Below are 24113 nucleotides of genomic sequence, written 5' to 3'. Positions count from 1 at the left end.
CACAGGTTTTTACTTCGGTATCGTTTCCTCATGTGTGTGTTCTGGCGTCATAACGAAACACAGCGTCTCGTTCCTCTTTCCCGTCAGCCACCGCGCTGGAAATGAAACTGAACGAACCCCGGTGAAGTTTCCGGTGTGTTCACAGGGCGTCGGTGTTGGACTTGTTAGGTTTGGTTGTGGGTTGTTTTTTTTTGACATGTTGCTGTGTGACACTGCGGTAGGTGAATTGCTTAACGACAAGACGAGTTCCGGTTCCCTTCCGCTGAAATGAAACCAATGATTCACCTGTGAGCTCCACCCTGCGATTTATTATGATTATTCTACCAGCTGAGATTAGAACTGCTGACTTCAGAAACCAGCTGACAGAGACCACTGACCGGCCAGCACCGTAAAATCACACACACACACAAGGTGAGTTCATCGCTCTACACTTAATTTAACTGGATCACTTTACCTTGTTGTTAATCGGTTTCTCTTGCGCTGAAAAACATTTATTAAGACTCATTGAAGTTAATGACGTTATTATATAATCCATCCATTATCTATCGCCGGTGGCTACCAGCTGTCAACGGGCGGGGGCACACACAAACACACACTCTCACATTCACACCTCGGGAAAATTTCGCGTTACACAGGCCCTGGTACTCGTACCCACAGCTTTCTAGCTTTGCGGCACAAGCGCTAACCACTGCACCGCCCTGACGTGTCACTCTATCACGTAGTCTGATTACTGATCACTTGATTACATTAAATTGAAGAAGTATTTTTCTACTTGATTCCCGCAGATGGCTGATGAAACTTCACTTGTTTTCTTCGACCTGGAGGCGACTGGACTAGGTAACGACTTTTATGTAATATTAGTCAAAGAAATACATTTTACATTTAAATTCATTTAAATGGATTTGGTTATTGTCCGTGCTGTACTATTTACCCATTTGACAACACATTTCAAACACAAATACAGGATTCTAAGTGGCTGTAGGTGCCGTGCTATCTCTATCATTCAGGTTTAGTTTGATTTTGGTTTTTATGTTTTGTTTTGAAATGCATCATATTGATTATTGTAGTGAGATAAACGGTTCAAACCCATGACAACAAATCATAGATCGCAGATTTTATAGCAGCCTCCTTCCTCCATCGTTCCTCTCTAGTAAAGAAACCTTTCTCTCTTCTCGGGTTCGTTCTGTCCCTGTTCTGTTTTCACTCAGCACAGTGTTTGACAGAAAGCTTTGGTTAGAATTTGGTTAGAAAAGCTCATTGATCCGCTTATTTTTGGATCTTTATGCCCCCTAGTGGCCAAAGGCGGTTATTGTAACTTCAAAGAACATCAGAACTGTTGTATAAAGTTATGAAGGCCAACAAAGTAAGATTAATTGCTTATTTGTTTTGAATGACGAGGTGCTTGAGCTGTAGTTTAGCATTTATCTTCAAATTAAATCAGGAACTGGGCAGGCTGAGCAACTGTATGGCAAACAGGAAGATTGTGACATCTAAGCCTGTGGTTAAGATTTCTGCAGTGACTCAGCCTGCATCAGGTCCTTGTGACAGCCGGGCATGACCCGACACATTAGATTGAATTCTTTACTCAGTAATTACAACACAGAGACCATGGCAACAATAAACAAACCAAGCGAAAAAGCAGCAGAGTGTCTTAGAATAGAATAGAATTTATTGTCATTGTACATGATAATACACGAAATGCATTTGTGCTGTGCCTGAATCTTTGAACAGTGATAAATGAACAGCAATAAACTATGAATAAACAACTATAAATAAATGATAAATAAATATAAACACACAGTTCCATTCATACATTAAAACATAAGTGGTCCCAATAGCTCAAGATGTCTACATCATGACATCACATGGCATCACATGACATCACATATGACATCACACATCCCACATGACATCATGACATTCCATATGACACCATGACATCACAACATCACACAACACCCCATATGACATCACATGATATCATAGTTGAAGATGACCATAGCTCAAGATGCCCAATATGTCCAAGATACCCATTATGTCCTAATATGTCCTAATATGTCCTAATATGCCCAATATGTCCTAATATGTCCTAATATGCCCTAATATGTCCTAATATGCCCAATATGTCCTAATATGTCCTAATATGCCCAATATGTCCTAATATGTCCCAATATTGCAATTGACTTTTGGGGTACTAACTTGTCTAATGTTTGATTTTGTTTAGCTGACTTATGGCCCTTACAAAGAAGCTGTTCTTCAGACTTACTTCTTCTTACCCTTTAACTAACACTTACAAGGACAATAGATGGTATCTGAAAACCAAAAGTTCAAAAGTGGCTTGTATATGTGAAACACAATAGAATACAATAATAACAATGATTTCTTTCTCTTATTCTTCATCCTTGTTCTTGCTCTCAGACACCACAGTGTGTGACATCATCCAGTTGTCAGCCCTCAGTGGAGACAGGGACTTTAACGTCTACATCTTCCCTCAAGTGGAGCTCACTGACAGTGCCAAGCGGGTGACGGGCTTCACTGTGCGGGATAAGTCCCTGCTGCTCCGAGGCGAGCCTGTGGTCACCATCCCCCTCCATCAGGCTCTGACCTCCTTCATCGCCTTCCTACGCACCTTCAAGAGCCCGGTGGCGCTGGTTGCCCACGGTGCAAAGCGTTTTGACGCGCCCCTGCTGGCCAGATCCTTGCAGAAGTGTGGCCTCAAGCGGGAGTTCCAGCAGGTGGTGTCTGGGCTTGTTGATACGTTCCTGCTCTGCAAGAACCTCTTTCCTTACCAGCTTGCCAGTTTCGCTCAGGTGTCTTTGGTGAAGCACTTCCTGGGAAAGTCCTACAATGCCCATAATGCATTGGAGGATTCCAGGGCACTGCAGGAGCTGTACAGGAAGTGGAACCCCAGCAGTCAACAGCGCTTGCGGTGCACCTTCCAGCTGCCCAGAGTTTACTAGAGCAGAGAGCAGGACGCCTCTTTGATCAGCATCATGTATGCAGACTGCACTGTGACTTTAAAAATCAACTCTGTGTGTTTTAACAAATGCTTATAATTCAATACAAAAAACTATATTTTATCTACAGCTCATTGATCCTGTATATCTGAGATTTCCAGCTTTGACATAAATCCCTGTGTAGTGTAGCATTACTAACAAATGTAAAATGTCTCATGGTGAAGATAGAGGATTGATTAAACTTCCTTTAGTTTGACGTTTGTAGAGTTTATTGTGTCGCATGCAGAACCGTCCAGATGAAGGCGAGATAACATGTTGAACAATCAAACAGAAACACTGAAGCATGAGAGCGTGTAATGGAGGAATGTTCCTTCATTTGTTTTTCCAAGGTTTTCAGAGGTTTCTTCCTTCCTTCCTTCCTCGTTCATGGAGCTTTTCTCTGGAGCTCTTCCTGCTCTTTGAGACACTTTGTGATACTGGGTTATAAAGATAAAGTTGACTTGCCTTATAAGAGTCACTACCCACTGTCTTCCACTCAGGAACTCTTTAACAATGAGCCAAGCACAAAACTTATCAGGAAATGTCCAGAAAAATATTTATTTCATAAAATAGCAGATAGGAATGTGGCTCCTCCCCCTGCCTCAGGACAACAAGACAACAAGCTGCAGCTTCATGTTGGGTTTCATAAAATCAGTGATGGAAAACATTAAAAGTCATAAAACAAAACAAGAGTCAATGAACAAACAGGAACTGTGACGCTGTCAGAGGTGAACACTGGCAGGATGAGGCTCTGAGGTCAAAGGTTATGCTGGAGGTCAGGTGCTCTGCCGTCAGCCACGTTGGCCCGGCAGATGGGACAGGTGGAGTTCCCCTGTCGGGTCAAACACAAGTTCATTCTTTATAAAAGAACCAAGACAAGAAATGTGTGTGTAGCACCTGTTAGCAGTTTGTTTACCTTTAACCAACGGTCAATACACTGGACGTGGTAGTCATGGAAACAGGGCAGAATCCTCAGCTTCTCTCCCTCACTGTAGTCACACAGACAGACCTGACACCTGTGCACATCAGACCACAGACAAATGAGTCACAACAGAACAGCAGAGTCAAATGGAATTCCAAAAAGCAGTCACAAGTTACAAGGTCAAAGGTCAAAGTAGCACATCCAGGTCAGGTGAGCAGTTGAACTTACTGGTTGTTGCCAGCACAGCTGGCAGACTGGAAGGTTTTGGTGGGAAACCTCTGGATTTCACTCTTACTCAACATCTGCCTGTTCCTGACGGCACCTTGGCGTTCCTCAAACTCCAGCAGAGCCTGAGAGAGAGAGAGAGAGAGAATGAGAGAGAGAGACAGAGAGAGAGAGAGAGAGAGAGAGAGAGCGACAAAGAGAGAGAGAGCGACAAAAAGAGAGAGAGAGAAACTATTATTTCTCCTCTCCTGGATGTACGGTGAAGCTCTTCTTGTTCTTTGTCATGAGTTGTACTCCTCAGAGGGTTAAACTGATCTCAGGCCGACTCCTCACCTCGTAATCGTTTCCCTGAAGGTCGTCTGAAAGTCGGAGCCTGTCATTTCTCATCCTGCTGCCCCCACGTCTTCTGCGCTGACCCCTCACATCTTTAAACACACACACACACACACACACACACACATTAATAGAATGTACAGACAGATGTAAGCCCACAGGCAGATGTGAGTGTGGAGACAAACACATCTTACGCTCTTCATAGTCAGCCAGGTGAGTGACAGCAGCCAGCCAGTCAGGCACCCAGGGGGGCTCCATGTTGGGGTGAAGCTGCAGAGAACAACACACAGTCACACTGTCAGTCTGGGCTGTGTTTACTCTCCTACCCTGAACTCAAGTTTGTGACATGAAACCAAGTGTCTTCCTCACCCTGTGATGGTGAGGGTGAAGGTGCTGGTGATGATGAGGACGGTGGTAATGCTGCTGTCTGCTGTGCGTCTCCGCCTCCTCTCTGTTAAACTGGGCCTGAATAACAAAACACCCTCATGACTGCCACACACACACACACATGGAAAGCTGCTTGGTGTCACCCTGCAGGCGAGGCTCCTACCTGCAGGCTCCGGGCCATGGCCTCATCTTCCACCAGCTGTGCTGAGCGAACCAGCTCTTCATCGTCACTGATGATGATCTCCTCCGCTGCTCCTACAGAACAGAGAAACACAAGAATCTGAACCAGAGACCTCCAGCTGTGTTTATGTGGAAAGACACCGGTAGGATCCGTCCATGCACTGATCCAGTCCGTCTCTTTACCTGGTTGGGCGTTTCTTCGCTCAGAGTTCAGCCATTGCCTTTCCTCTGCAGTCAGGAAGGACAGAGAGTTGAGCCCGGGTGATGGAGATGAGGGTGGAGGAGATGCTGGGTTTGGGCTCCACGCCTGCCGCCTCCTCCTGCCATGACCAGCAGGACCGACCTCCAGCATCAAAGCTATGTCTTCCACTTCCTCCTCAAATCCTGCTGCAGCTGTGAGGTTGGATGACGACGAGGAGGAGGAGGAGGAAGAGGAGGAGGAGGATGAGGAGGAGGAGGAAGAGGAGGAAGGCGCAGACAGTGGGGCTTCTAGCCAGCTGCGCAGAGGAAGAACTCCCAGAGATGAAGCTGGAACAAAGCCACGGTTTTGCACTCCCATCTCTCCAGCCAGCCGCCTGCGTTTGGATGCAACAGTGACTCTGCGCTCTAAGCTGCTGGAATGTTCCTGTCTTCCCAACATGCTGGAATGTTCCTGTCTTCCCAACATGCTGCCGCCTGCCACCTGAGGGCACAAAACCACAGAGGTCAGCTGACATATAGGAGTGAAACCCCTCTGGTTGGTTGCTGTGTGTTGAGTCACAGTGACTTACAGGACTGAGATGCTCCTCTGCAGCACAGCCTCGTCTCCTCCGCTTGCCGAGCTGTGGGCTGAGACACAAGCACACACAAAGATGTTCAGTCAGTGGAACAGAGGAAGAGAGAAGAGTCATGATCCACACCCATCAAGCGATCCTGGTTGTTCCTTTGCAGTTCAGTCATTTGACCATTGAGTGATTCCATAATGATCTGAATGGTGCTTACATCATCCTGAGACATAGAAATGACTGGAAGCTAAAGTTTCCCTATGGTACAAACAGCCCTGATGTCATCTGTAGTAAGTAAGCAGTAGGATCAGACGAGGCTCTGCTGTGTTCGCAGTGACGTCACCATCGTTATTCCGATAATCTGGCCGTTACCTCGGTGTTTCTGGGACGATGAGCGCGCTGAGGTCATGGTGGAGGAGCTCCGCCGGGCCGAGCAGGCAGGCTCGGTTCAGGCCTCCGGGGCTCTCCGCGTCTGACCAACACGAGCTGCGGTCCGCAAACGTCTCATCCATTCTCCCCAACACTGATCCAGCAGCACCTGAGTCCCAAACCTCTAATCAGCTCTCACTCAGACTCATAACCGCTGAACACAACACACCTGACAAAGACACAATATAGGAGCAAGTTAGCGACCTGCGGCTACTGAGGTTAGCCTTAGCTAGAGAACACATGCAGGTAACACTAACACAGGCCGGTAAAAACGAATTGTTTCACAAACTGACTCCATATTTGCTGCTGGAACAAACGCGTTGCGCTGCCTCTTCAGACAATCGGTGAACAACAGCAGCAGCTGGAGCTCGTTTAGCTTTAGAAGCTAAATGGCTGAGCTCATTTAGCTTCGGGAGCTAACTGGCTACCTGAGCTCATTTAGCTTCGGGAGCTAACCGGCTACCTGAGCTAATTTAGCTTCGGGAGCTAACTGGCTACCTTAGCTCCGTGGTAATGAACGTAATATTTCTATCTCCACGCATAAGGAGAACATTCATTGATGATATCAGTAAACATTGTCAAATATATAAACCCGGCTAACCTTCCAGTTTTTAAACAATAACACGGCCTTGTTTCCTCCAACGCGCCTCCATGAAAACGAAAACTTCCGCTGATTTGTTTTTTTGAAGAACTTTATTGAACACGTTGTGCTCAGCAGAGGTCGCCAGAAAGCTCATACCGCCACCAAGACCCAACAGTTAGAAAGCCAGACTTTTCTTAAATCATTACCTCGAACTCACATTTGGAAGTATTTATCATGTAGTTCATGGTTTAATACAGGAGCTGGGAGAGGATGTGGAATTGTTTTTAAAACGAGAGCAGACACCTAACACTCTGCCATCAAACATCAGAGTTCATGAGAGTCGCTGCTCACTGAATTCAACCCCGCAGGAAAGTAGATTCTAACTATTTTTAAGAGCAGATTCAATTTATCAAACATTCATTCAAGTTATTTAAAAAATAAAAGTCCATGGGTAGCTGGTGAACAAACAGAAAATAAGAAGCTGTCAGAGCTGAACACTGGCAGGATGAGGCTCTGGGGTCAAAGGTCGAGCTGCAGGTCTAGCGCTCTGCCGTCAGCCATGTTTTCCCGGCAGATGGGACAGGTGGAGTTCTCCTGTCGGGTCAAACACAATTGTTAATTCCTGCGTGCGTCCGTCGGAAGTCTGTCAGAAATGTGTGTGTAGCATCTGTTAGCAGTGCGTTTACCTCTAACCAACGGTCAATACAGTGGATGTGGAAGTCATGGAAACAGGGCAGAATCCTCAGCTTCTCTCCCTCACTGTAGTCACACAGACAGACCTGACACCTGTGCACATCAGACCACAGACAAATGAGTCACAACAGAACAGCAGAGTCAAATGGAATTCCTACAAGAAGTCAGGAGTAACAAGGTCAAAGTTCAAAGTCTGTGACACATCCAGGTCAGGTGAGCAGTTGAACTAACTGGTTGTTGCCAGCACAGCTAAAAGACTCGAAGGTTTTGGTGGGAAACCTCTGGATTTCCCTCTTACTCAACATCTGCCTGTTCCTGACGGCATGAGCCTGAGAGAAGCAGGAGAGGAGAGAGAGAGAGAGAGAGAGAGAGAGAGAGAGAGAGAGAGAGAGAGAGAGAGAGAGAGAGAGAGAGAGAGAGAGAGAATTTGTGTACATTGTTATGAGTTGTACTTCTCAGAGGGTTAAATTAATCTCAGGCTGACTTCGTCACCTCGTAATCGTTTCCCTGAAGGTCGTCTGAAAGTCTCAGCCTGCTCCCCTCATGACTTCTGCGCTGACCACTCACATCTTTAGACAAACACACACACACACACAAGAATGTACAGACAGATCTAACCCTAACCCCACAGACAGACGTGACTGTGGAGACAAACACATCTTACAGTCTTCAAAGTCAGCCAGGTAACTGATAGCAGTCACCCAATCAGGCACCCGGGGGCGATGAGGCTGCAGGGAACAACACAGCGTCATCAGCCTCGTGTCACAGAAGCAGTTTGCACCCAACTTAACTAATAACTTCATGTAGATATTCATGTAGAAATCATTCTATGTGAAATGAAGTCAAGCGGCTTCCTCACCATCATAGGATGGTGATGGTGATGATGGTGATGGTGATGATGGTGGTGGTGATGGTGGTGTTGATGGTGATGATGATGATGGTGGCGTCTGCTGTGAGTCTGAAAAACACTCATTACCACCACAAACACATTGAATTCTGGGAGTTCTCGGCTGCTTTGTGTCACCCTGCAGGTGAAGCTCCTATACCTGCAGACTCCGGGTCAGAGCCTCATATTCCTCCATCTCCATCTGTGCTGCGCGCCGTATGGCCTCTTCATCATTTCTGATGATGATCGCCACTGCTGCTTCTACAGAACAAAGACACAAGAATCTGAACCAGCGACCTCCAGCTGTGTTTATGTGGAAAGATGTGTTCGTGTGTTAGTCAGGTCCGTCAGAAACATATGACATTTTGAGGGTACATACATGACATATAGACTTATCAATCCTGTGTTGATGGTGGCGGGTATAGGGATCAAGTCCGTCTCTTTACCTGGTTGGGCGTTTCCTCGCTCAGAGTTCAGCCATTGCCTTTCCTCTGCAGTCAGGTAGGACAGAGAGTTGTGCCTGGGTGATGGAGGTGATGATAGAGGACATGTTGGGTTTGGGCTCCACACCCGCCGCCGCCTCCTGCCATGACGAGCAGGGCTGACCTCCAGCATCAAAGCTATCTCTTCCACTTCCTCCTCTGATTCTGCTGCAGTGTTGAGGCAGGATGGCGGCTGAAGGAGCCATGTGTCTGTGTGTAAGCAGGTCAGTGTGAGTATAGTCTGGTCACATGCTTGGTGATGACACATCTGTTAGAAACTAAGACTAAAGCATTATTTACCATCAGAGTTTCTGGTGATGTCTCCTATGCTGAGGCAAGAGAGGCGAGGGAGGACATCCAGGCTCCAGTCTGGATCTTCAGCTCTCCTCATCCTCTTCCTCCTCGTGTGGACCTTTGAGGCTTTAGGATGAAGTAAACTCGGACATGGCAGCGCTCAAAGTGACCCTGCCGGCAGCTTCCTCCTATATACTCAGACATGATGACGTCAAGCGGGATCATGAGCTCATCTCAGTCGGTGACGCAATCTGCACGATCCGCGATCTGCCATTTGGTGGGTGCGTGAAATGAACGGAAATGAGGCCGGTGTGTGTGATCTCCGTGAGAATGAAAGAAATGTTTCTATCAACACAAATAACAACACAATTCGTTCATGTTAACGGACAACGTTTCCAAATCCGAATAAATAAAATCGAATAATGAAGATTACAAACACGGCACACTTTTACCGTCGTTTGCCCGGAATGACGAAATATTTATCATGTACAGTTTGGAAACTAGGAGAAGATTTAAATTCTTCGCTTAATCGTTCTTACCTGAAGGGAAACTGGACATAAACCACGGTATATATAATGTATATATATTATTGTTCTACTTTTATATGTTTTTCGAGCCTTTGCAAATTCTCCCAAACGTTCACAGCGGTGCCTCCTCCAAGGAAGTTGAGTGGGATAAAAAAGAATGCAATGCAGGGACAATCGCTATTTTTCTTTCATTTATGAGTTTATTATCCAGTGAAAATATCATTCCTCTAACAAAAACACTCCGTGACAACATGATGTTTAGAATAATGATCAATGACAATACTGATTCAGGATCCCGGGCTAATTAAAGAGGGTTGTGTGTTTTTTGTGTGAGCTGCTGATCGGTTTCTTGCTTGCGTGCGTTCCACTTGTTGTTCCGAGCCGCGCGCTCAATGGAGGTTTTGCTCCGGTCTTTGACTCCTGACAGGCGGACGTCACAGTGTGTGATGCTGCTGTTCTGAGACATCGCCTCTGCAAGGGCTTTACCTCCACTCTGCACACACACACACACACACACACACACACACACACACACACACACACACACAGACACACACACACACACACACACACACACACACACACACACACACACACACACACACACACACACACACACACACACACACACACACACACACACACACGCACACATCCTCAAATTGGTGTTATGAGCTATTCAACTAAACTCTTCCTCAGTATGACCACTTTTACTTTGGATACTTGAGAACGGTTTGCTGTTAATACTTTTGGTTTGATAAAGGTAAAGAGGTAAAGGATCACCTTACTCACCACAGACAGCTGGTTGCCGGACATATTGATGCTCCTCAGCCTTTTATTGTGAAGCAGCACTTGACACAGAGCAGTGGCAGAGATCTCAGTCAGCTCATTGTTCCCCAGGTGCAGGTGGAGGAGGCTGCTGTTCTCCAATAAGGCTTGGACAAAAGCCTGGCTGCCCTCGTCTCCCAAACGGTTCAGACACAGGTTAAGGGACAGGAGGGTGGAGTTTTGTGTCAGGGCCTGGGCTAAATCCAGGGCTCCAGGGCCTCCAATGTTGTTGTTGTACAGGTTCAGGGTCACCAGATTGCCTCTGTTCAGCAGCTCACAGACGGCTCTGGCTCCTCTGTCCCCTATCAGGTTGTGAGACAGGTCCAGCTCCATCAGGGACGGATGGTCCAGCAGGGAGTTCACCAGCAGCTGGCAGTTGTCGTCATCCACCTGGCTTCGGCTGAGTTTGAAAACCTGCAGGAAAAGGAACACAATGAAGAGTTACAAGACTCAGCGCTGACTTTTCCCAGGTTACTCAGGAAACCTGAAGGAACATAAAGGAATATGCACTATAAACTATTCAGAGGAATCATTTGAACATCATATCCACTGATGGGGGTCAGTCTGTACCTTTAAGGTCTTGCAGGACGTGAGGGCGTTGCCAAGGGACTCACAGTCTCGCCTGGTTGCCATAAACATTCCTCTCTCATAGTTCATCCCACACCGTTTGACCCTGAACATCAGACGGAGCTCCTCCAGGTTTGTCAGTTTGTCCAGCAGGATGCGGAAATCAAAATGATCCACAAGTTCTGAGTCACTTTCTGAATCTGTGTCCTCGTTTGTGTTCAGAGCCTCTTTGATGGGAGGCAGCAGCTGGGAGATGTTCAGCCTCTTCACCACATTCCTACACAGAGGGACCACTTCCAGAACCGTCTTTGGCTCTGTCACCTCTGGGATGAAATGCTCAATGATCTCCTCCAGGTGCCTCTCAAAGAACATCCGTTTCCAGCTGTGGTCGTAGTCAGAGAGGTCACAGTTCTGCCAGCGTTCCCGGCAGCAGCGCTCCCAGAAGGGGTCCTGGCTGTTCAGGTCTGCCGTGGCCTGCAGGGGCAGGGAGGGGGACAGCCTCACCAGCTCGTAGGCCCTCTGGCTGCGAGGAATCTTTTCAAACACGGAATTTGCGTAAACATATCTCCCTAAGAGCAGAAATGAAAACACAGGACTGGAAACTGACTTCACTCTCCAATGAGTCACTTTACACACTGTGATGAATACTTCGGCGTTATTTACCGTCAGACTTTGTCATGATGTCTCGCACGCAGAGGCAGGAGAGCCGCGGGATGAGCTCCAGGTTCCAGTGTGGATCCTCGGCGATGATCCTCCTCCTCCTGTGGTCCTCTGCTGCTGCGGCTGCGGGGTGACTCGTCTTCGACATGCCTGCGTTCGAAGCCCCCAGGCCCGCCGGCTGCCTCGTGATATACCTGAAGATGCTCCGATGGTGATGGCGTCTGGCAGGGTAATGTCCGTGACGTAATCTTCACTACCCTCCACCTTGCCCCGCCCCCTCCATGAGCTAGAAATATAATGACGGTGTAAAAGTTCTATTTTCCTTTAAAGGCTTAGAAACAAAAGCGAATGTTTCCTCTTCATATCTCGTTGCACTAAATCAAACCCAGTGTGTGTGTGTTTTTTGTGATGGAGGCTCCGCTGCGTTCCCAGTTACGTCAGCCGTTTTCGCGCCTCGTTCCTCCGTTCAGCTCACCGCTGAACCTGCGTGTTTCTGGGACACAGTATGCTGGAATGACCGTTAGTTCGTCTGGTACGTTACGCGAATTCTGATTGTGATGTTATTGCTTAGTAGTAATTGATCACCGATATGTGAGTGATTGGCAGCGGTGAGCGGGTGCGTGTCTTACCCTACATGGGGACGCCCCCCGCAGAGAGGAGGAGCTGGCGTGGACCTCTGCGCTCCCCATGGACATTTCGAGACTTTAAAATGTTTCCACCCTTTAAAAAAACCCAAACATCTTACTCAACACTGGCGCCTGCTGGCAGAAGCTGGAACTGCATCCGTTGATCGTAGCTCTCCATGACAGCGGAAACATGATTTATGTGTTTTTTGAAAGAACTTTATTGAACAATTGGAAGATAAGTTGACACCAGCAGAGATCACCAGAAAGCTCATACCGCCACCAAGGCCCAACAGTTGACTATAAAGTCAGTGGAATTATTGGTTAAGCTATTATACAAAGATATTTTTAAAGAATTATTGAGCAAACATTTCCCAAAGGTGAGCAGTGACTGCAGCCACACACTGATGCTGGAGTGACGACTCTACAGGTGACAAATTTGCGACCTTAACACTGATTCATGATCCCGGGCTGATTCAGAAGGTTGTGTGTTGGTTGTGTGAGCTGCTGATCTTGTTACTTGCGTGCGTTCCACTTGTTGTTCCGAGCCGCGCGCTCAGTGGAGGATTTGTTCTCTTCATCAACCGCAGATAAACGGATGTCACAGTGTGTGATGCTGCTGTTCTGAGACATCGCCTCTGCAAGAGCTTTACCTCCACCCTACACACACACACACACACACACACACACACACACACACACACACACACACACACACACACACACACACACACACACACACACACACACACACACACACACACACACACACACACACACACACACACCATCATCATCAACTGAGCAGAAATCCTGAAAATCTTCAAATCCTCCCCCATCGCCTTACTCACCACAGACAGCTGGTTGCCGGACAGATTGATGCTCCTCAGGCTTTTATTGTGAAGCAGCACTTGACACAGAGCAGTGGCAGAGATCTCAGTCAGCTCATTGTTCCCCAGGTGCAGGTGGAGGAGGCTGCTGTTCTCCAATAAGGCTTGGACAAAAGCCTGGCTGCCCTCGTCTCCCAAATGGTTCAGACACAGGTTAAGGGACAGGAGGGTGGAGTTTTGTGTCAGGGCCTGGGCTAAATCCTGGGCTCCAGGGCCTCCAATGTTGTTGTTGTACAGGTTCAGGGTCACCAGATTGCCTCTGTTCAGCAGCTCACAGACGGCTCTGGCTCCTCTGTCCCCTATCAGGTTGTGAGAGAGGTCCAGCTCCATCAGGGACGGATGGTCCAGCAGGGAGTTCACCAGCAGCTGGCAGTTGTCGTCATCCACCTGGCTTCGGCTGAGTTTGAAAACCTGCAAGAAAAGGAACACAATGAAGAGCTACAAGACTCAGCGCTGACTTTTCCCACGTTACGGGTTAGGGTTTACCTTTATTGTCTTGCAAGACATGAGGGCGTTGCCAAGGGACTCACAGTCTCGCCTGGTTGCCATAAACATTCCTCTCTCATAGTTCATCCCACACCGTTTGACCCTGAACATCAGACGGAGCTCCTCCAGGTTTGTCAGTTTGTCCAGCAGGATGCGGAAATCAAAATGATCCACAAGTTCTGAGTCACTTTCTGAATCTGTGTCCTCGTTTGTGTTCAGAGCCTCTTTGATGGGAGGCAGCAGCTGGGAGATGTTCAGCCTCTTCACCACATTCCTACACAGAGGGACCACTTCCAGAACCGTCTTTGGCTCTGTCACCTCTGGGATGAAATGCTCAATGATCTCCTCCAGGTGCCTCTCAAAGAACATCCGCTTCCAGCTGTGGTCGTAGTCAGTCATGTCACAGTTCTGCCAGCGTTCCCGACAGCAGCGCTCCCAGAAGGGGTCCTGGCTGTTCAGGTGGGCGGTGGCCTGCAGGGGCAGGGAGGGGGACAGCCTCCCCCGCTCATAGACAGAGGGAGGAACTTGATCAAACATGGACTTTGCTTGAACATATCTCCCTAAGAGCAGAAATCAAAACACAGGACTGGAAACTGACTTCACTCAGCAATCAATCAACAGGTTTACTTTACACTAACCCTTCATCTTGACTGAAGGCTTTGAGTGCTGCAGGCTTTATTTACCCTCAGAGTTTGTCATGATGCTTTGCACACAGAGGCTGGAGAGGCGAGGGAGGACCTCCAGGGTCCAGCCCTGATCCTCAGCTATGATCCTCCTCTTCCTGTGGTCCTCAGCCCTGCTGAGCTTCGATGCTGAAGGATGTAAACTGGACATTCTTGCAGTTATCACCTTGTAGCTCACCCGTCTACTTCAAACTGGGAAAAAAAACGTGAATTTATGCATGATGTATTTCATCCATCAATGTGGTTTCCAACATTGTTTGTTGGCTCAAACTGTAACAGAGCAATATGCAGCATTAAGGGTTAACATTAGGTAACATGACACTAGTTTGAAACTTTTAATCTCGCACCAAAGCAACAGAAAAAAGACAAACCTGAAGGTAAATATAGGTCACTCTACATTTCCTTTCAACGCAAACACACATAGAATACAAAGTGTGGCACCGTGAACTCAGTATGTCGATGTTTTAAAAAACACGGGTCTATATTGTTTCTAGCTGGAGGAAGACAAATCAGTATCATTGTCCAAACTCGTTTCCTTTTCTGAAATGTTCTGAATCCAAACTGATCGTCAGACTTCCTAAATCGATAGTTGAGTTAAGCTGGTGACTCACTGATCAGCAGGATCGATATAAAGATGAATTGTGAGACGAAGGTTAAACAATCCGACGAACTCCTCTGCCGAGCGACACGTTGCTATGGAGATGCGCGCTCATGTGACGCGGGCACGAGCCTCGAAGTATCCAAATGAATGTATCCCAGAGAAACGATAATAAAATAACAAAATATGTGAAAACATACGAACATTAGCGACAGATAATGAAAAAAAACAAAACACCGGCTCACAGGATCAGAGCGGAACATTGAAACGTAACAAGCGGACAGAAAGAGAACTACGGCGTCCTGTACGGGACAAAACACGCGAACAACGCATAGACGCGGCACGCCCTCCACTCTCACACACACACACACACACTCGCACACACACACACACACATCTTATCTTATGTTAATCATGATATTAAACATATTTAAAAGCGCCTTACTGAAACTTTGTTCAATTCTTCATATGCACCCAAAGAATGATGGGAATGAGGTCCAACATAAGAATGTGAAGTAGAAGGTTTGAAGCAAATAAAAGTGATCAGATTTTTACTTCTACAGATGAAGGCTGAGCTGGAGGTCAGGCTGCCTGCTGTCAGAATGAAATCATCAGAGAACAAAGTACAAAAACAAAACCTCTGTCTGTAAGGAGACATTTAGACCGTTTGTCCTCATCGTCCAGCCCAGTCCAGACATTTCAGACGATGTCTCAGAGCCTCTGTCGAGTCAAATGTCAAACTTGTCTTCACAGATACAGTGTCCGTTCTCCTCGTAGTCGTCCCTGGTCACCACCATCTCGTCGTAGTCCGGGTCGTGAGCCAGCAGCTTCCCTCCTTCCCACGAGTAACAGATGGGACTGCAGGATCAAGGCAGCGAGGCATTAATGACCACTTACACTTCCTGTTTACGCAAGATTAGGCGTGAGACAAGAGGATCAGCACTTACTTTGGAGGCAAGACCACCGACATAGGTAGGTGGGCGGGGACCAGAGACCGTAGCTCCGCCTCCAGACGCTCTCTGTAGCCTGGAAACAACGAGTTCCCTCCAGTCAGGATGATGTTCTGGTAGAAGTGTGGCTGCATTTCTGATGGCAGACGGGACACACACACACACACACACACAGACAGACACACACATGATGAGTGAGTCTCCCCCCACCTCAGAGCTCCTGAGAGGCCCGGCAGATCAGCCTGCTCTCTCTCTCACCCTCAGGCATGCACTGGATGGAGTCGACGATGGCCTCTGGGACACCCATCTCCTGGAGGCCGATATCTGACGGGTGGAAGAGCATCTCAGGAACAGCGAAGCGCTCGTTGGCCAAGCGAAGGATCTGCTCTCCCGTCTTGTACTTCCCAGTGAACACCATCTCCTCTGGCGGCTTGAGTGGAGCGGAAGTGACGAGAAGGAGAGATGAAGATAAACTCTGAGGCTGCAGACAGACTGAACACAAACGTGGAGCAGCGATGGTGTCCCACCTTGCAGAAGCCTTTTTTGATGGAGCTGAAGTCTGGAAGAACGTAATCCCTCATCACAGTGTTCTCCTCACACTTCGACCTGAGCACACAGCACAATAACACACTCCACTGAGGTCGTTCTCAGCATCACATCACCACTCTGCTCTGCTGTCGTCCTCGTCCGTGTTGTGTTGATGTTTCTGTGCTTACTGTGCGATCTCCATATCCTTGAAGAACTGCTGAGAGACGTAGCAAACGTCCTCCTTCACCTGGTTGATCACATGGGTTTCGTCCATGACGTGTAACTGTCTGGAAGGAGCGGAGAGAAGAGAGAGGCCCGATGTAAACACCCTCCACTTCATCATACCCAAACCCTACACCATCCAAACAAACAGGAAATCTGTCTTACCGGTAGGAAATGATCTCCTTCAGGTGATTGGTCAGGAGTTTCCCCCCAACATTGATCCTGGAATGCAAAACAAACCAGTGGGTTGTGATCTTGTGGCCTTGTTCAGTTAATTTGCCTGCAGGAGACACCAGTGCCACCTTCTCACCTGCGGATGCCCTCCTTCATTTTCCTGCTCCGACAGTAGGGGGCGATGTGTGTGAAGGAGAAGCCGCTATCCACCACCAAGCAACAGAGCTGCGAGGGGTTTGTGCGGAAGTAGTGATGAGCGCTGAGGGAGCCGGCTGGAGAACAAACGCAGATGTGAGATGATTCAAAAGCTCTAAGCTTGGAGAAGCAGCTTCCAGCTTTAAACGGGGGCCTTTGTATCAAGCCGGACTCACTGTTTATCCTGAGGACTGACTGGAACTGGTACTCCTCAAACAGGATCTCGTTCATGGACTCCTGGATGGAGCTGAAGTTGAAGTAGGGCTCGGTAATGATGATGCTGGTGTCTGCAAACTCCACCTACAACACAGAAGACACAAGGGTCCAGTCTAAGGCCTGACGAGTGAAGGTGGAACATGAAGGAAAGGTGGTGAAGCAGGTTCTCTAATAATGTTACATTAGCAGATCAGAGTACAACAACGCAGACGGTTGATGGTCAGGATGGATTTCTATTAAGAGATTTATTTTGAAATGTAGGGCAGGAAATGGAGCACCTTGAACTTCTCCTTTCCAAAGAGATGATCCCACACTTTCCTCTGGACATCCCAGTTGACCAGATAACCCTGGAGAGGACAAACAGGAAACAGATCAATGAGGTGGTTACCAGGGTGTAAAGTCTTTAGCTTGCTATGGTGTTTCTGCATGTGGTGCCACTCTCTGACCTTCTGGAAGGGGAGGATGTAGAAGAGCCCAGAGGGATCTTTGATCTCATCCAGCTGATTGGCAGTGAAGGTCTTTAATCTGGACGTCTTGGAGCGGAACTGGCAGTTGGGGATGATGCTGTGGGAGAACACACACTCAACTGAACCCAACCCAAACCTGGAAGCCTGGATTTCTGTGAACCTGCGTTGGAATTCCTCAGGCAATATTGGCATAAGCAAGTCAATTTGTAGGGAAATTATGCAGAAAATGTATTAAATGATTAATTGCAGTGGTCTAGGCTGGGCTCAGAACTTCCCAATCAACCCACATTTGAATCTCAATTGAAATTCACGTTTTTTTTCATCAACTTTAAGAGCTTAGTGAGTCCACAGAGTTTGAAGAATGAATCTTCAATGTGAAGTCAAATCTGAGCCCTCACACAAGTTTGTGTTTTATTTCAGAATAAAAGCATGTTCATCACCAAAAAAGGGAAATGAATTAACTCAATATTTGTCAAATCAGACAAAACATTTGATCAGAACTGTAACAGAGAAATTGAATGCGGGATTTCAAGTTAAAAAGCCATTTACAACTTCAAATTAAAAGCTAATTTACAGCCGAGGTTCTTGAGTTTAGAAGATTCTAGATTCTACCAGTAACGCATCTTAGATATTTGTGTTCATTTCATAGCTTTGCTCTTCGTCTGTTTAGTTAATTTATTTTAGATTGTGTCAAATCAAAATTTCTGTGCAAATTGAATCAAAACGTGTGATTTTAGTGACGTCAGACTCCGGAAGGCGAATATACAGCAAAACCTCAGAGCTTTAAAATTACGTCTGCAGACAAAGAGACGTCGCTCTGTCTGATCTTAAGTTACTATGGACACGATCGATTATGAATCTTCAGTGATCAGATACTGGAGATTCATAATCGGTGTTGGGTTATTTTTTGAATTGCCTGTTCATCGATCAAAACAAAGAATCGTTAGACTAACAGTTTCTACATGAAGCGCAGCGTTTAAGAGCCATCAGTGCTTTAGAAGAAGATGAAGATGAAGTCTAACGCGTTAATAATGAGCAGTGCAATGATGAACCTGAGCGGCTTACCTCACTTTCTCTTGGCTGTAACCGATTTTGGCCGTATAGGCTCCGTTGTCCAAAACTAACGTGGCCATTTTACAGTCGGAGTTTATCCAATTAACTCAATTACTTCATTTTATTCATAAACTACTCAACGAACAACAGTGAGGCGCCATCTACGCGTGAGTTGACCGCGCAGCCAATCAGAGTCTGAGTTTGCGGTCCTTCTAGAAAAGAGTCCGTACAGAAACAGATGCTTCGTGGCGTTCCACTTCATCATCCGGGGAACTGAGATGTAAACAACAGGCGGAACCTTAGTGTGTAAAATGACGAGTCGAGACAGAAAAGTTATAACTTTACATTTATACTTTACAGGCCCAAACAAGTCAATGGTTTAACTCCACATTTAAGGTCCTCATAATAATTGTAGTAGAATGACACAAGGACTCTTCCAAAAACTGCATTTGTTACTTTCCAGACAAACCGATTTTTTTTAAATGAAATGACTTCGACAATTCAATACACGTATAATCACAGAAAACCAGCTGATGTTTGATTTTTCTTACTAAATGACTGAAATAAAGTCCCAGTTTGTTTCAACTGAAGGAAATCATACTTTTACTCTGTGTGCTCGCAGCCCTGTATACTTTGCTGTGTCCAAAGAAACCCAGAAAGACAAATGACCTGTTACAGTAGAGTCGTGACTTGGAGTCCTTTGTTTGCTTTGTTGGGTGATACCAGTTCCGTGTTCCTGGAGCAGAACACCATAGAGGAATGAATTCCTCTGGTAAAGAGCTGAATGAACACCCACTCCCACAACACCCACGTAAATACAAAAATGGCACACATACACGAAACCCCACAACTACAATGAATGATGTCATTGTATGTCCATATGTCACTACAACACACAACCCAACACCATACACACTGGATATACATGTAAACACACATCTACATGCTCATATATGTACATGAAAAGTGATGTAAGGACATAGACAGAGAAGTAAACACGACGACTTCTGCCAATGAATACATTTATTTTGAGGGCAAACGTCAGACATTTCCCCAGTCTTAATTCAGGTCCCTCCCTCGTCCCTAGGTGGCACTAATGAGAGAGGGGCGGCGATCCTGCCACCATCTCATCAGATTGAGGAACAGCAGCATTCCACAAGTGACATTTCCTTCTTTCATTCCTCATGGGGACTGACCAGTAAAGTACAGAGGAAGGAATGAGAGGAAGGAAGGAAGGACAGAGGAGGAACATCATTGTTATTTTGAGATGAGATTTATGTTTTTAGATCTTCAGAAGAGGAAACTTTTCCGAAAGATGAGCAGATATCTGAATAATCGCCCATTAGGCAGGAGAGCCTGGGATGCCTGCGAAGCCTCTAACTGACTTGACTGGGCCGTCTGGAATAACTGCTGTGACACTTCTGACGTTTTTATAGATTCTTTTGTTCCAGTTCTATATCATCTCATCACACAAGCAAATAATCCCACGTATTTTCATTTGATCTCCTCCATGACAGAGCAGCAGCTCACTCCAGGTACCTGGGGATGCATCCCTGCAGGTCGATTATCTCTGGCCAGCCGTCATATACATTTGTCGCAGGGTCGCTTTTCACATGCTGGAAGAGACAGAGAAGAACTTTTATCTTCCAAACCACATTAGAACTTTCACAGGTTAAGAACAGGATCTCAGGTTTGAATATTCAAATCAAATTGAAAAAGTTGGCATAACAATACACAAGAGCTGAATGATAAGTTCTGAGCCCAGCACAGAGTTCTAGCTCAGGTTCTGCAGTTGTTAATTTTCCAGTATAATCATCCTCCATCTTGACACAATGTCGCCGCAGGAACCTTATTGCAGCGTCATATAATCTGAAATGACAGCTGAGACCAAACTAAAGCATCTCTTTTTTTTGTTTGGTAAGAGGTGCGTGTCTGAGGGGCCATATGTGGCGAGGAGAGTGTGTGCTGAACAAGAGGTGACAGTGAGGATCACAGCAGCCCAGATCAATCAACCCTCTTACATTGTCTGGAGTTCAATCAGCAGGCTCTGTAAGTGTGTGAGTGTGTGCTGTTACCCTCTCAAAGCTGCTCTTGACCACAGCTCCTTTGCCACCAACAAATATCCAGTTGTCTCTGAAGGCCAGCTTTTCGGCGACCGAGCTGCCGAGCTCGCCGATCAGCTTCCTGGCATCCGGGGTTAACCTGACGGACGAGTCGAGCAGTTTAACACGAGGATGAGTGAGATCACAGATGTTGATGTGAAGTCAGATAGTTAGTGATGCAAGGAAAACGCAACTTAATGGAAGTGATTAATGAGTGAGTTTACGAGAGTCCGACCGAGCAGGGAGATTCAAATCTTAACCTGACCAAGAGCCAATCAGAGGCACCAGTGGAGGCACTGCATTTACTTTGTTGCAGGATCATCGAAGTTGACCATCATCACCACCGTGCCGGTCTTGAGGTCCTGCAGGAATTCTACGAGAGGTTTGATCTCTGCAAGACAAACAGGCAGAGCGTCTTCTTACTCTTCCAAGCTCCCCACATGCAGGCTCACCACATTGTAACACTGGTTGCTACGTACCGCCTTCATACATGTTGAAGTGATCCATCTTGAGGGTTTCTCCAGTCTTCCCTGTGGAAACAGACACATGTATGAGAGAAACACCACGGCCATGTTTAAAGGAATGTGTGGGTCTCCAGAGTAACACTCACCATTAATAACAACTATGTTTATCCCATAGCCCACGTTTTTCTTTTCTTGACTGAGAACCCTGAGAGAAAATGTCAAAGTCACAGTGGATTCCTGTAAATATCATCTGACACACACACACACACACACACACACACACACACACACACACACACACACACACACACACACACACACACACACACACACACACACACACACACACACACACACACACACACACACACACACACACACACACACACACACACACACACACACACACACACACACACACACACACACACACACAGATGCACGCGGATGACTGGTCCATAATGGGGCTGAGGCAATAATGCCGGTAAGACGTAAACATGGACTAATGTACTCTCTGCACACACACAATAAAACAGTGTCAGCTACCATCTGGCCTCAGGAGGACACATTAAGTTATCTCCTCACGGATCTAAACACATGCAGGTGTGTGTGTGTGCGTGCGTGCGTGCGTGCGTGCGTGCGTGCGTGCGTGCGTGCGTGCGTGCGTGCGTGCGTGCGTGCGTGCGTGCGTGCGTGTGTGCGTGATTGGCAATTTAGTGACCAAAGAAGCCTGCACTGTCTATCAGCAAGAAGGTCTTACAGATTGTTTTGGAAGCAGATCATTGGAGCCAAGACACTGGCAGCTCCGCTCCGGATGTAGAAGCTGAAGTAATCCTCCACACAATTCTGGACACGGCACTCTGCTATAAAAGGGACGACAGGACACCCAGTGACCCGTCAGAGTCACATCACAGATCAGTGCTGATGGGGGTTCGATCGGTTTCTTACCTGACACGTTTGATGGAAGCTTGGGCGCCAGACTGGAGCGACCGGAGCCTTCAGCTAAAGAAAGAGGCCAAAAAGCTGGAAGAAGAGGGACCAAGAAGAAGATGAGACGAGTACAGCTGATTCTCCAAAGACACGTTTCATCATCCAAAGACATGTGTCATACAGGTTCAGGATGTGCCTGTAGGGGGCACTGTAGCCGGCCTTTGCTTCTAAAGTGATACAGCATCAAAAAAGTGAAAAATCTAACTGATATAGGAATTTGTTGTGAATTTAGTGATTGAATCTTTAGCTTTTCTTCAACTTCCCATGAACTGTCATGAGTGTCAAATTACTGCTTGAATCAAACTTAACCTGATCCTTTCCTGAAACTCAATCCACTGACAACAAGGAATGAAGCAAGAAGCAAACAGACAGAAAGTTCCTTTGCTTGCATAGTGCACTGAAGCCTCATACTGTAGAGCTCACAGACCTCTTCTTTGCAACTATCAAGGATTTCAAAGTATGGGGAAGTGTTTCTCTGGTTGGCATTACTACAGGAGAACTAACTGAGCAAATTCACTTCCTGTAGTAGACTCTGTGAGGGAACGGCAAACATCTCTGCAATACTCGATCATCGACTCCAACAGGCCCAGTTTGGACAGAACTGACAGCAGAGTTATTGCATCATCTGTATTAACTGGCTCTTACCGATGAATGAGTCATATTTCGGCAGGAGGAAGAGCACGCAGGTGAGCAGGAAGACGCACAGCACCGTGCACTGCATTGCCCCTGAGGAGACAAAACAACAATAGTCACACGCTGTCACACACTGTCATACACTGCTTAATTACTAGTTAGCAAATCATTTACATCAGCTGGACTCTGGACGTCACATGAACTCAACCTCAAAACTCAAATTAAAACCGAAACACTTTCACTCTCAAGCATATTAAGTTCAACCTTGATCATGAAGAACGGTCGGTTGGTCCCTCTCTCACACACACACACACACACACACACACACACACACAAACGCGCACACACTTACATTTGAAGTATTGTCTTCTTTGTATACTTGAACCTGTAATAAAACCATGAGACATTAAAACACAAAAAGCATTCTTATGATCTCACATTTTAAGTTCGAGGTTAAAGATCATGAACAAATACAGTCATGAACACACACATTAACACACACACACAGGATGTAAACTTACTCCTCAACCTCTGTCGCTTCGTCATGTTTCTTGTTCCTGTGATGAATGAGTGAAGATGAAGTAATGATGGAGAAAACAAGACAGACACACACACAGCATTACACACACACACACACTCACACACACACACTCTATGCTACCGTTCGGTCATGCTGTGTGTCATCACCTAGTCTCAGCCCAGCTCTAACACACACACACACTCCCACACACACACCCAGCTGATTTCACTTGCTGTCTGATTCATGTGGGCGGAGCTTCTGCCTTGACTCCATTATTGTACTTCAGTAAAGTTTTCAGTATTCAGTCTTCACCCAGGTTCACTCTGCAGGTTTAGATGAACGTCAATGGCTTTTTTATACTTGACACAAAATGTTCATTAGTTTTCCCTCCTCCTTCCTTACTTCTTATTCTCCTTCACTACACACTTTTTGTTCCCTTTCTTTCCTCACTGACGTCAGTCTTCTGGATGCTGAGGATCTGATTGGACTGAACTGCGTGAGGTCCTGCATCACACTGATAAAACCAGTCGGTCCAGCTCCTCCACAGAGCTCCGCCCCATCTG

The 24113-nt window shown here is 46.6% G+C and overlaps 5 protein-coding genes and 1 long non-coding RNA gene across 10 annotated transcripts; 1 reads left to right on the top strand and 5 right to left on the bottom strand.

Annotated features, from left to right (window-relative positions):
• Positions 1–124: 124 nt before the first annotated feature.
• Positions 125–3213, top strand: plex9.1 (PML-like exon 9.1). 3 transcript variants are annotated; one of them, XM_076169899.1, is made up of 3 exons: positions 125–407; positions 784–837; positions 2419–3213. In XM_076169899.1, exons 2-3 carry the CDS (start codon positions 786–788, stop codon positions 2958–2960), a joined length of 594 nt encoding a protein of 197 aa, XP_076026014.1. In that variant the 5' UTR covers positions 125–407; positions 784–785; the 3' UTR covers positions 2961–3213. The 3 variants fall into 3 exon arrangements, with proteins under 3 accessions (XP_076026014.1, XP_076026005.1, XP_076026023.1); XM_076169890.1 differs by having other exon boundaries at positions 125–411; positions 786–837; XM_076169908.1 differs by having other exon boundaries at positions 125–415; positions 786–837.
• Positions 3214–3536: 323 nt separating this feature from the next.
• LOC143015784 (uncharacterized) lies at positions 3537–6921 on the bottom strand. 3 transcript variants are annotated; one of them, XM_076169861.1, is made up of 11 exons: positions 6838–6921; positions 6180–6405; positions 5814–5871; positions 5227–5725; positions 5027–5118; positions 4846–4941; positions 4671–4746; positions 4477–4568; positions 4147–4268; positions 3913–4012; positions 3537–3828 (listed from the first exon to the last, which is right to left on the bottom strand). In XM_076169861.1, the coding sequence occupies exons 2-11, from the start codon at positions 6317–6319 to the stop codon at positions 3754–3756; spliced, it is 1350 nt and encodes a 449-aa protein (XP_076025976.1). In that variant the 5' UTR covers positions 6320–6405; positions 6838–6921; the 3' UTR covers positions 3537–3753. The 3 variants fall into 3 exon arrangements, with proteins under 3 accessions (XP_076025976.1, XP_076025993.1, XP_076025985.1); XM_076169878.1 differs by having other exon boundaries at positions 6180–6345; positions 6838–6916; XM_076169870.1 differs by lacking the exon at positions 6838–6921 and adding an exon at positions 6530–6626.
• Positions 6922–7003: 82 nt separating this feature from the next.
• LOC142990828 (uncharacterized) lies at positions 7004–7830 on the bottom strand. Its single transcript, XR_012960833.1, has 3 exons — positions 7744–7830; positions 7506–7605; positions 7004–7413 (listed from the first exon to the last, which is right to left on the bottom strand). It is a non-coding gene; the product is annotated as an uncharacterized LOC142990828 (long non-coding RNA).
• Positions 7831–9917: 2087 nt separating this feature from the next.
• Positions 9918–14661, bottom strand: drc5 (dynein regulatory complex subunit 5). The gene is made up of 9 exons (XM_076137748.1): positions 14439–14661; positions 13756–14315; positions 13231–13680; positions 12899–13039; positions 12502–12554; positions 11760–12004; positions 11100–11665; positions 10494–10943; positions 9918–10194 (listed from the first exon to the last, which is right to left on the bottom strand). The coding sequence occupies exons 1-9, from the start codon at positions 14587–14589 to the stop codon at positions 10006–10008; spliced, it is 2805 nt and encodes a 934-aa protein (XP_075993863.1). The 5' UTR covers positions 14590–14661; the 3' UTR covers positions 9918–10005.
• Positions 14662–14763: 102 nt separating this feature from the next.
• Positions 14764–19053, bottom strand: actr6 (actin related protein 6). The gene is made up of 11 exons (XM_076140165.1): positions 18854–19053; positions 17768–17885; positions 17600–17668; positions 17282–17405; positions 17047–17182; positions 16902–16958; positions 16703–16801; positions 16514–16592; positions 16245–16416; positions 15984–16122; positions 14764–15894 (listed from the first exon to the last, which is right to left on the bottom strand). Exons 1-11 carry the CDS (start codon positions 18919–18921, stop codon positions 15765–15767), a joined length of 1191 nt encoding a protein of 396 aa, XP_075996280.1. The 5' UTR covers positions 18922–19053; the 3' UTR covers positions 14764–15764.
• A 129-nt stretch (positions 19054–19182) lies between these two features.
• Positions 19183–23745, bottom strand: LOC142988138 (protein FAM3C-like). The gene is made up of 10 exons (XM_076137181.1): positions 23552–23745; positions 23383–23415; positions 23043–23123; positions 22356–22430; positions 22168–22270; positions 21554–21612; positions 21423–21473; positions 21250–21334; positions 20917–21043; positions 19183–20457 (listed from the first exon to the last, which is right to left on the bottom strand). The coding sequence occupies exons 1-10, from the start codon at positions 23574–23576 to the stop codon at positions 20368–20370; spliced, it is 729 nt and encodes a 242-aa protein (XP_075993296.1). The 5' UTR covers positions 23577–23745; the 3' UTR covers positions 19183–20367.
• Between the last annotated feature and the right edge of the window lie 368 nt (positions 23746–24113).

This window comes from Genypterus blacodes, unplaced genomic scaffold (assembly GCF_046128005.1).
Source record: "Genypterus blacodes isolate CSIRO-AG114 ecotype Tasmania unplaced genomic scaffold, CSIRO-AGI_Gbla_v1 ptg000015l_1, whole genome shotgun sequence".
NCBI classification, from domain to species: Eukaryota; Metazoa; Chordata; class Actinopteri; order Ophidiiformes; family Ophidiidae; genus Genypterus; species Genypterus blacodes.
This window is presented reverse-complemented; position numbering and strand designations above follow the sequence as displayed.